This window comes from Lygodium microphyllum, chromosome 27 (assembly GCF_053477565.2).
Source record: "Lygodium microphyllum isolate KBCC chromosome 27, Lygodium_microphyllum_v1.1.10, whole genome shotgun sequence".
Lineage (NCBI taxonomy): Eukaryota > Viridiplantae > Streptophyta > Polypodiopsida > Schizaeales > Lygodiaceae > Lygodium > Lygodium microphyllum.
The window spans coordinates 22,849,857-22,861,043 of record NC_141161.1 but is presented as its reverse complement, the minus strand read 5'-3'; the positions used below and the strand labels follow the sequence as shown (position 1 = coordinate 22,861,043).

The window sequence follows — 11,187 nt, the reverse complement described above, 5'->3', positions numbered from 1 at the left end:
TCCACCGCGGATCAAAAGTAGAAGGAAGTAGAGATAGGAAATGGAAGAGAAGATAGAGAATACCCAAGTGGTAAACACGACAAAAACAAATCACAATGAATTGAATCAATATGTATTGAAAGAACCTGGAATCTTTGCACTACTCAGAAGCAATCTCCAGGCATTAGTTCTCCTGGAGCTCCTTCGTAGCCCCAAAACGTGGATCAAAAAAATTAGCTCTTTCTCTACTGCCCAAAACCCAAATCTAATGGCTTCATTGGCTCCGAAAGGGGGGTAAAAATTGCAGGACACCTGATCACGGAAATCTCCCAGATCACTCATTCTTTCTTTCAGTTCAATCTACAGTTTTCAGCCTGTTTACAGCAATCGCGACGCGTGCGATTTCGTCAATCTGTCTTTTTTTAATGAAAAATCTTCTAACTGGTTAAAAAAGCAACTAGCTTTTTGCATGCTATCCTAATCTAGAAGCTTTTTCTAACTTTTTTGAATTTTTACAATAAATAATATCAAAAATAGACTAAAATTATTCAAAAATCTAGTATTTTCGAATAATCCATACAATGGCTCAGATCGCATTGACTCTCTAGATCAATAGAGAAGTCGGATGATGATGCATTCCATACTTTTTCACACTGTCCTCATAACATCACGACAACGGTATATTGTAATTATCATGGAAAAGAATCATACTTTGCATCATGTAGTTTGTATAACTTGAAGGGTAGATACATAGGTTTAGATCTGACTCATGATGGTCATGATAATTACGAGTTGATTAACATTTATGGATTGTCTGCAATACTAAGCTTATTAGTAAACACAAATTTTGCGAATACATCTTAGAGTACTGATATGTAAATATACAAACTCTTGCAAAGGAGTGCATAAACCATTAAAGAGAGTGAGCTTGCATTTACATAAAGCATGATGAATTTATGTACTTAGCACTTTAAAAATATAAGTTGCAATTTATGATTTTTCATAAATCTATTGAAATGAATTTTCAAATAACAGAAGTATCGCGTTGTAACATGAAATCAAGAAAAACTTACATCTTGATTTGCGAGGGATCGTAGGTAGATTTGGTTGCACTACATGATAGAAAATCATCTTAAAAGATAGATTCGAGATGCACATACAAATTGTTAAACTTAATTGCAAGAAGCAATTCGATAGGTGAATCCCTAGATGGAATTAAATTTGGGGTTTAATTGTAAATAAACCAATTAATGCAACGATCATAGATTGACCCAGGATCAAATCAATACAATCATAGATCTCTACCCTAGCAACTAGCCCGTGATAAGTCCAATAACACTCTTAGAGGTATCATTTTAGACCGTGATATAACTCGATGTCGATGCAAAAAAACTCAAACATCGTATCCACATGAAAGAAAGACAATTCACAATGTGTTATTCGATGCTCGCAATTACTCAAAGATTGCAAAGGATTTAGGTTACTCTTGGCTTGCAGGAGAGATGAAAGAAAGATTTCTGTCATGAAATCTTGAGGGAATGAAACCCTAGGGTAAACTTAGAAACGCTGATAGAGTTCTAAGAAGGAAAATGGTTACCAAATGATCAATTTGGATCCTAGATTGAATCATCTAGATCTTGTGATCTCAAAACAAGAAACCCTAATCTAAAGGGTAGTTACCATCCAGAAATTATTGGATATAAATCCAATTGCATAAATGCTTCTTCTTGTTGTATAAGAATGAGGGACGGAACAAGGGTACTCGCTACCCCCTCAAAAGGCCATTGCAATTGACACCAAGGTAAGAAAAATCCACAGGTTAAATGCTAAGCGTTCAAAATAGGAACTCCACCTTAGCAGGTGTTCTAAACACTCACCTACGTTATTGTTTGCACTCGTAAATTTAGGAGCATTGTCTGTAAAAGGATTGTTTGACCCAAGCTCTCATAAGAAACCGATATACTGAATCACGTTAAATTCATGAAGAGGCGCGCCAAACCACCCCCAGCTGGCTGCCAATCCTATCCAAGGGGGTTCTAAATAACCGTGAAATGAATATAGACCGAACCCGCCACTAGAGGTCTCTTCGTGGATTAGTTTGAACGTAGGAGGACGCTTAGATGCCAGGGGGAGCTTTAGTTGTAAATTCTTTGCCTTTTCGGGTCCTACTTAAACGATCTACGTGACTTGAGATGGAATCTCGAGGCCTTGTTACTAGTACAAGGGCGGAAACTTGAAGGAAAATTAGACGCATCCTTATGGATTACGGGAAACGTCTATGGACGGGACTTGTATCTCAACTGAAATGTTAATATGAAGTTTACTTCCAGGAAACTTGTCTGAACTGTTTTCGTGTCAATGCATAAAATTACATAAAGGAACATGTGGCTAACGGGTTAATTAAGGAAGCTACTTTACTTATACATGTTACCACTAATGTACCCTTATGTAAGTAGAAAACTAAAGCTATCAAGGGAAGCGAGTGGGCGGAACCCCGACGATTCCATCCTACGACAGGGTGGTCCCAGAGAACTGGGAGGCTTCTCAATATTCAAATCACTATGACGTATTGACCTTAGTTAATGTAGGGTAGAACCCTGGCTCATATCGTTTTAGGAGACCGGAATGGGACTTTACCCTACGGGTAGAGAGGTCGAGCGGTGCATCCCTCTCATTTCCCATTCTCTTTGGACCAAGTGCAATATGAGTCCGCCTCGGTTTAGACGCTCTGCGCAAAGTAGATCATTTGAAGACCGATGCTAAAAGATTGTAGCATGACTTAACCATTAGAAACCTAGAAAGATTCAAGTTGATCCTAACAAGGTTGGCCGTAATGCTTTGTTGCGGAGTAGACTTGGGAATCGCTATCCGACAAACCCTATGACATTCCGTGGGAGTGCTAGGCGGCGTCTTTTAGATCAGACTCCCAATGGACTACTAAAATGTGTCACGACCCAGGCATATTACAACATTGCAAGATTCATCACCAAAAACGACCATCAATTCTTTAAGACATGCAAGATATTGAGTGTGGCTTGACAAGTGGTATAGCGCTAGTTATGGAAATTGGCTACCTGCAGTGGTATCACTCATTGTGGACTTCAAATCACTGACGTTACTAGTTGCACTTGTCCCCACCCTAGTATATGAAAGGAAATATGTTGAAAGCCACAATATCCTTAGTATCACCGAAAGGCACATCAAGCAAAATGCATTTGGATACATGGTGAAAGGGGATATTAGCAAATTGGAAACCAACATAGCAAGCAAGAAGGATAAGCCTTGGAACAACTTCATCACAACTATGCAACAATGCATATATTTGCAAGGGATCTGGATGACTAGAGCAAAGAAAGAGGAATCCTTCTAGGCCAAAACAACACTCGAAGAAGCTACCCTGATGGCTAAATGAATGGGAAATCTGCATGGTCAATCAGGCAAATCTAATCAAGAAGGCTGCACTAACAAAGGAAGTGGAAACGTTAAGCTTAAATCTACAACAAGAAACTAATAATGGATGTAAGTTGTTTTTCTCCAAAAATACTCATCAACTTGAAGAGAAGAAGAGGGAGAGTCTCTTCATCCCTTCAGAAGAGAGATGAGCAATGGAGATACGATCAAGCAGAAATCTCGGGAATTTGCGAGAGGCATTTTGAGGGGCTCTACGGCCAATGCAACCTGCACGTGGATGAAGCAGAGCAAGAAGCCATGAATACACTGGTTAGACCAGTCAGGAAAGTGGAAAGTGATCAAGACAAAATGCTATGCTCTACAAGGAAGTTTCAGAGGAGTTATTTAAAGCATTGAGAAGCCGGAGAAAGAAGAAGTCTCCAAGACATGATGGCTTGACAATGGACATGCTTGCCCACTTCTAGCAGGAAATGAAAGAAGCTATTTGCACCACGATCAATAAGCAATGGGCCGAATGGTGGTTTCCACTGTCTCGGAAGGATAGCATCATCAATCTGATTCCCAAGCAAGTGCAGTGTATTAAGCTGGGCCACCAGAGGCCTACATCTCTTATGGGTGTGCTCTACAAAATGCGGGCAAAAAAGCAATAGCATCGAGGCTGAGCCTACTTATGCAAACATACATAAATCGCCATCAATTTCGGATTCATCAAAAGGGCGGCTACTAACAACAATGCGCGAAACGTTCTGATGGTGAGGGATTCAATGGATCGTTGCTTAAAGAATTTGAGATCAAATTGACAGGGGGTGCAACCGGGATGTCCTTTAAGCCCCACCAATCGCAATTATGCATCCATTATTTTTTGTATGGAGGAATCAGTACAGGAGAGTACACTGCAGGCGATAAGATTCAGAGGCAAAGTACGAATAGGTTGTGAACGAGTGAATGATGCTGCTCAAGGCGACAAAAGGAAAATCCTGACAAAACGTATAAGCTTTCGACCTATGCGAGAAAGCAGCTGGATTTGATATAAGTTATGAGAAATCAATCGTTGTGCCACAAGACGACTTGAGGAAAGCATGGAGATTCGAGTAACAAGGGCATCGACCCGGCAGACAATGTGCATTGGTCCTGGGCATTTCTCCCACCAATTGCAGGAAGGGAAGATCATTGGAAGAAGCAAAGAGTAAGACGAAGCACTGGATGCGAGATGACAACCCCGCGATGTCATTTGCAGAAGGCAAACTAAGCTGGAATCTCAGGAAAGCATCAACTTTATGATAGATGGCCATAGAAAGCGAGTGCGAGAGAGGATTGGCAAGCTAGGTAGAAAGAAGAATTGGCCAAGAGTGCTGTTGATGATCCAAGGTAGATGACAGGAAGCTGGGGATAAGCTTTTTGACCACCAGGTAGATAAGAGAATGGTTTAGCGAATAAAGCAGGTAATGCGACGAAGTCGTGAGGAGGTGACGTTACAGGAGGGCAGGGCAATTTCCTGAGGCTCTGGATGTGGAGAGTAAGGATGGGTTGGGTTGCATGCTCAGAGGTTGCGGTGTGGTGCACGTGGCTCGCACATGGCAAACCGGGCCGCTATAAAGGGGCACATGGCAGTGCTCAGTTCTGTAAAGGTGAAGATGCCTGAGGTTTACCCAAGCCTTACTTTTGTTCCTTCTCCTAAAGATGGGGAGATACAGCGGTTGAACGGAGGACTTTCATTTTACAATCTCTTGCTGATATGGGATTAGACAGGAAGTTTATCAAATCTGTTAGCATCTTGTTTGGAAATGCCACCGCTAGGGTTGCTAGGAGACGGTGAAATTTTCAGGATCCCCAAGGTCAAGAGAGGAAGACTTCCTACTGCAACAAACATGGAAAATCGGCTCAAAAGCGATGCAAAAGGAAAAAGGAGATTAACAAAGCCCAATTCCTCGTGGATGAGCAAAGGTGGCTGCTAATCCCAAGCTTCCGCCATGCCATGTCCTTGACCGTTCAAAGCACCAAATTATGGAGCTGAGATTTCGTACTCCGCACTTTTTTCCTTTACTTTTATCAAAATATTTTAACATTTCAACCCAAAAAAAGCCATGAGAAGGTGTCTGAGCCTTGAGGTTTACCCAAGCCCTTAGCGTTGGATTTCAACTTTGGAGCTTGACTTGCTCGCTATATCTTTACTGCATGTGCGCCGGTCTTTGCTTTGGTTCAACCTATTTTCACTCCCAATGGTATCAAAGTCAATATATGAGTATGAGAATTTCAAGTTTTGCGTATTGAGAAAGGAACACCTGGATAATATAATCAGACTCCGAAGTACAAAGCAAAGATCACTATTTAACCAGAGGCGTTACGTAGTTACCTATCGTCGAAAACAGTTACAAACAGGCCGCTCTGCCCGGGTGCCAGGTGGTAGTCGCACTTCCACTAATGGAAGTGCCGTGGCTCGTCGCTCAAGAGACGCAAATTTATTTTATGTGAAATGCCAGAAAGAAGACAGTCGGACCCTCCTGCGGCCTGTCACGTTGTGGCAGCGCCAATAAATATCCAAACAAGTAGGCAACATAAAGTTAGAAGAGAACTCCATAACTTGACTATACGTGGGTTGGCGCCGTGCACCGAACGCTGTTTGCACCTTCAGCCTTCAGGCTTCCCACACGCTTCCTTTATTAATATATTCGCGCATTATATAAAAAAGCATGGTGGCAAGTTTTCCTAAACGTTGTGTCCTACTGTATCACAAGTTACCAGCGATAGGTGTACTCGTATATTCCACTTGAAACTGTTACAAGCCGCCAGGGTAAGAAGGCCAAGGAGCAGCTCTGGCAAGTAATGGCAGGGCAGGGGTTGAAAGAGTGGCAACATCAATCTTTTAACGCACAGTAAAATAAGAATAGCAGATTACAACTTATTAAGTTGGTCGAGTGAAATAATAGACGGTTGGTTAACTGTTGCCATACGCTTAAGCGAGGGTTTTCTCGTACTTGAGAGGCTTGACGACCTCCCAGGTGAAGTCAGGATCACTGCGGCCGAAGTGGCCATAAGCAGCGGTCTTCTGGAAGCGCTTGTTGCCGCCACGCCTGAGGTCAAGGTTGATGGCGATCATGCCGGGGCGGAAGTCGAAGCTCTGCTTAATGATCTCAAGGATCTCTGCGTCCGGGATCTTGCCGGTCTTGTAGGTGTCCACGAACACGGACAGGGGCTCCGGCACACCGATGGCGTATGACACCTGCACGATGCACCTGCGCGCCAGCCCCGACGCCACCACACTCTTGGCCGCCTGCCTCACCACATAGGCCCCGCTCCTGTCCACCTTCGTCGGGTCCTTTCCGGAGAAGGCACCACCTCCGTGTGCGCCCCACCCCCCATAGGTATCAATAATGATCTTCCTCCCTGTTAACCCCGCATCCCCATGGGGGCCTCCGATCACAAATCTTCCCGACGGATTCAAATGGAAGATCGTCTTCTCGTCCAGGTACTTCTCAGGAATCACTGGTTTGATCACATGCTCCTTCAGATCCGCCGCTATCTCGTCGTTTGTCACCGTTTCATCGTGCTGTGTGGAGATGAGCACAGTGTGCACCCGCATAGGAACCATGGCGCCTCCATCATTCTTGTACTCCACCGTCACCTGCGTCTTCCCGTCAGGACGAAGCCAGGCGCATGTGCCATTTTTCCTCACCTCCGTAAGCTTGGCTCCCAATTTGGTAGCCAAGACATGGCTCAACGGCATCAGCTCCTCTGTCTCATCAGTGGCGTAACCGAACATGTGGCCTTGGTCACCAGCGCCAATTTCCTCGGGCTTCTTGGTGAAGTGACCGTGGACACCTTGTGCAATGTCCGGGCTCTGCTGCTCAATGTTCACCAGAACCTTACAGTTGTCGGCATCCAGACCAACATCATCGGACACAAAGCCGATCTCCCTGCAAGTGTCTCTCACAATCTTCTCATAGTCAACCTTGGCCTTTGTGGTGATTTCTCCGAAGATCATCACCATGTTGGTCTTTGTGCATGTCTCGCATGCTACTTTGCTCTCGGGATCCTGCTCCAGGCAGGCATCTAGCACGGCATCAGAAACCTGGTCACAGAGCTTGTCGGGGTGACCTTCATTGACGGACTCCGAAGTAAATAGAAATGTCTCCATGTCCGAAAGTAAGGCGTGCAGAATGAGTGCCTAGCCAAGGTTCCTGTCAGGCAGAAGACACACAACTATAAAGATGCTAAAAGCCTCGAACATTTTGGCTCGAGTTAAGCAACTTACTAGTTCTCTTGAGAATACCACATGAGGGATACAAGCATAATGCACTAGTATTGAAAAGTTCACGCTACTCAATCTGAAAATGGCCACCACTAGTTTTAAAATACCTGAATTAGGGTTACAGCTAAACGTTAGAGCACTCGGGTTAGCAATGCATGCAAAGACTGACCGGAAGGAGCATTTCCATGCCAAACCGAAGTCTACTGCGCACGTTGCGCATAAAGATTCAGCCCAACGTTGTTAGGCCGCGTAATATGCTAATTGGAAGACTCACGGAACGAGACAAACAACGAGGATACATCTAGTAGCAACATTCATACAAGTACAACCAGATCCACGGTGCACGAGCAAGAAGAAGAGCAAGTGTCACTCCAACGAACCATAGATGCTTTAACGAATGCAGCTGGATATTGGCGAAGAAACGACAGCGAAAGGCCTCACTGTGCCGTAAACAGTTGGACTTGACGGCTTCTGACATCAGATCTAAAAGAATGCAAGAGCGGCATTAACCAGAACGGCAAAGAACAGTCGGGCTTCATATCTAAAGGAGTACAAGGTCGATATGAACCAGAATTGCACGGAATTGTCGAACTTCGAATCCAATGAAATGCAAGAGCCGCACGAACCAGAACGGCAAAGAACTGTCGACCTTCACGGAATGCAAAGGCGGCATGGGCCACAATCCCCAAGAACTATCAAACTTCAGATCTAAAGGTATGCAAGAATGCCATGAACCAGAATGGCAAAGAACTATCAAGCTTCAGATCTAAAGGTATGCGAGAGCGCCATAAATTAGGATGGGAAAGAACGGTGCACGAAGCATGATGAAAAAGCAAAAAGAAGGCAAGGAGGAGGAAGACTAATATTTACGAGAGGTTGCAGAAAGGGCGTAACTGTGCACAGAGAATAAGGTTACGAATGTTGAGGTAGCATCCAAAAACAAAGGCGAGGAGAAAAACAGCAGACTCAACAAGGGAAGGAGAGAAGGCCTTAACTGTCCATAGGGAATACAGCTATGGAGGTTGGAGGAGGAAGCCATACCTGATGCGCACCGGGAGAGCGAAACACGAAGCGCGAGAGCAACAAAACGTGAGGGGAGATGAGGAAGGTAGATGGGAGCCTTATAAGCAAAGCGGATGTGAAACAATCTTCAGGGTCACGGATTTGAATTTTAACTTTTTCCAAATTTTACTCCTTTTTTTAATTTGGAATTTGTTATTTTGCAACTTCGTGTGAATCGTATAACTTTTCCAATTTCGCTTTCGCTCCGAAGCGCTCGTTTACTCCCTTTTTTTTCGTGTAAATTGTAAAATTTGGGGCATTTTTTGGCCAACCGTGCTGCGGCCTCCCTCCCGCAGATCCAGGAAAGGGCACCTTCCCACCGGCGGGCGATGGCTTCGGCATGACGACATACGACAGTCAGCTTCACACCAACGACCAGAAGAGAAGGTCACCTTCACACCAACTTTTGTGTGTGTGCGCTTGTTCAAAGGACACCTAACATCCCGACACCCCACCCACTAATATCCCACTTAACCACCACCACCACCTCCCCACAGCCAATACCTAAGGTCTTCTTCGTTTTTGTAAAGAAACACTTAAGCTCTCTCTCTCTCTCTCCCCCTCACCCTTGTGTCATCCTAAGCTCATCATTCTTCCTCCTTATACACTAGGCTGAAGGGGCCGCGGGCCAATACCTTAAACACTTTACCCTCAGGCCTAGGAATGTGTTTAGTGTAGGGTGAAAGGGCCAATACCTTCACAATGCCTCAACGGTTTCCTCAAATGTGTTTAGTGTAGGGTAAAAGAGCCAATACCTTCGCAATGCCTAAACACTCTACCTGAATGGCCCAATAACATCGTCACATCATGTTCAATATGGTTTAATATGTGAGACGGGTGTCAAAAAGGAGACAACTTTAGGGCTAGTAATGTGATAAAAAAGGAAATATGTTGAGAATCTTGCTTAGGTGTCACTCCTTGATTTGCTTAAGTGTAACATTACTAGCACACAAGTGATCACTACTTGGAAGGAACCCCCCAAATTTATAATTTTCAAATTGTGTATGAGATTCTAAAGATGAAAAATTCAATATTAGACTCATTCATTTCCCTTGGGACTATATAATCATATATTCAAATCCAGGAAAACCTACAAAATGTGAAGTCCCCCCCCCCCCCCCCTCCCCCCCCAAAAAATTACATACGTTTCATCAAACTTATGTTGGTTGATGTGGCCACCCAACATTTCCCCCAAGAGATAAGGGTTCAAATGCATAAAGCTACTAGTCCTGCTGCACTTACTTGTGCATCAAACGATGAGGAGGGAGGCACGTCTTCTTTCCCGATCCCTTTTTTTTTAAAGTAAGTGCATCTCTGCATAAAAGTCATAATAGTCAACATTTTTTAAGCTTCACTTACACATTTTAGCTCTACACTTGAGGATTCAAGGATTGTTGCTCAAGCATTCCAACCAAAGCACAATAACTTGAGCTCAAATAATATGGCCCCTTTACCCTATATCGTGCGTATAAGAGCCCTATCGCATCCATGGCAACAATTTGCTAAAAGCAACCTCCTAGTCTTCCATGTGACAATTGGACAATGCATGTGGAAGTTTAATAGGTTTTTATCACCTTTATGCAAAAACATCAAAACTTATAGAGAGTAGTAGTTTGTTCGATAACGTTTAACATGTGGTTCATCATGAGGTGGGAGACATGTGCTCACAAATTTGTGGGCAAAAGTGCTTATTGTGTTAACAAGTCCAATTTATAAGAATGTTCTTGGTTTAAATGTAGTTGTTATTACATGGCCCACAATAGCGATAAACAACTTGTCAATTTGCAAATGAACATCCTATACATGAGATTTGCCAAAAATCAAGAAAAGCTTTGAGGCTCTAGAGGCATGAACAAGTACACCATTGGGTACTTCTATGAATAGCCAAAATTTTCCTCATCCTTTCTCAAGATCAAGATGGATATTCCAAAATGGTTATGCACATCTTTGGAAGATGGCAAGATGTGGCAATGGTTGACTTGTTAAAGAGCAAGAGGCCTCAACACTAGGTGGTCTATTTAAGTTCTATAAACAAGATTGTTTAGCTATTTTTAAGACCTTGAGAGGAAAGGCATGTGTGTTTAAGATAGCCTACAAACATCTATTGAGATGTGGCTAAGTTTTCTGGGTTAACCCTTGTTCACCTTTTTTGGATGTAGATATATGATTATTTAATCTATATATTCCGCACTATTAAAAAGTTTCCATAATGCTTTAACCACTAAATCAAAGTTACTGAACTTTGTTCTCCTAGCATTTCCAACTATTACATGATTATGGGCAAAAGTGGCAAAAATTAATGTATGGTAATTCTCTAGAAATCACAACAATAGTGTTAAGAGTAGACAATTTGTATGATTCAACAAGAGAGTTAAAAGTGAACTTAACTTTAATATTCACTATGCCAAACCTTAATTAAGAAAGTGAAACATAATTACAAACTCAAACACCAAATTAAAGCATCAATCATCTATTAGTTGCACTTT

General features: G+C 43.0%; 1 protein-coding gene across 1 annotated transcript; it reads right to left on the bottom strand.

Annotated features, from left to right (window-relative positions):
- Window positions 1-6,125: 6,125 nt before the first annotated feature.
- On the bottom strand, window positions 6,126-8,820 carry LOC148012130 (S-adenosylmethionine synthase 2). The gene is made up of 2 exons (XM_087668694.1): window positions 8,681-8,820; window positions 6,126-7,568 (listed from the first exon to the last, which is right to left on the bottom strand). The coding sequence occupies exon 2, from the start codon at window positions 7,523-7,525 to the stop codon at window positions 6,344-6,346; it is 1,182 nt and encodes a 393-aa protein (XP_087524820.1). The 5' UTR covers window positions 7,526-7,568; window positions 8,681-8,820; the 3' UTR covers window positions 6,126-6,343.
- Between the last annotated feature and the right edge of the window lie 2,367 nt (window positions 8,821-11,187).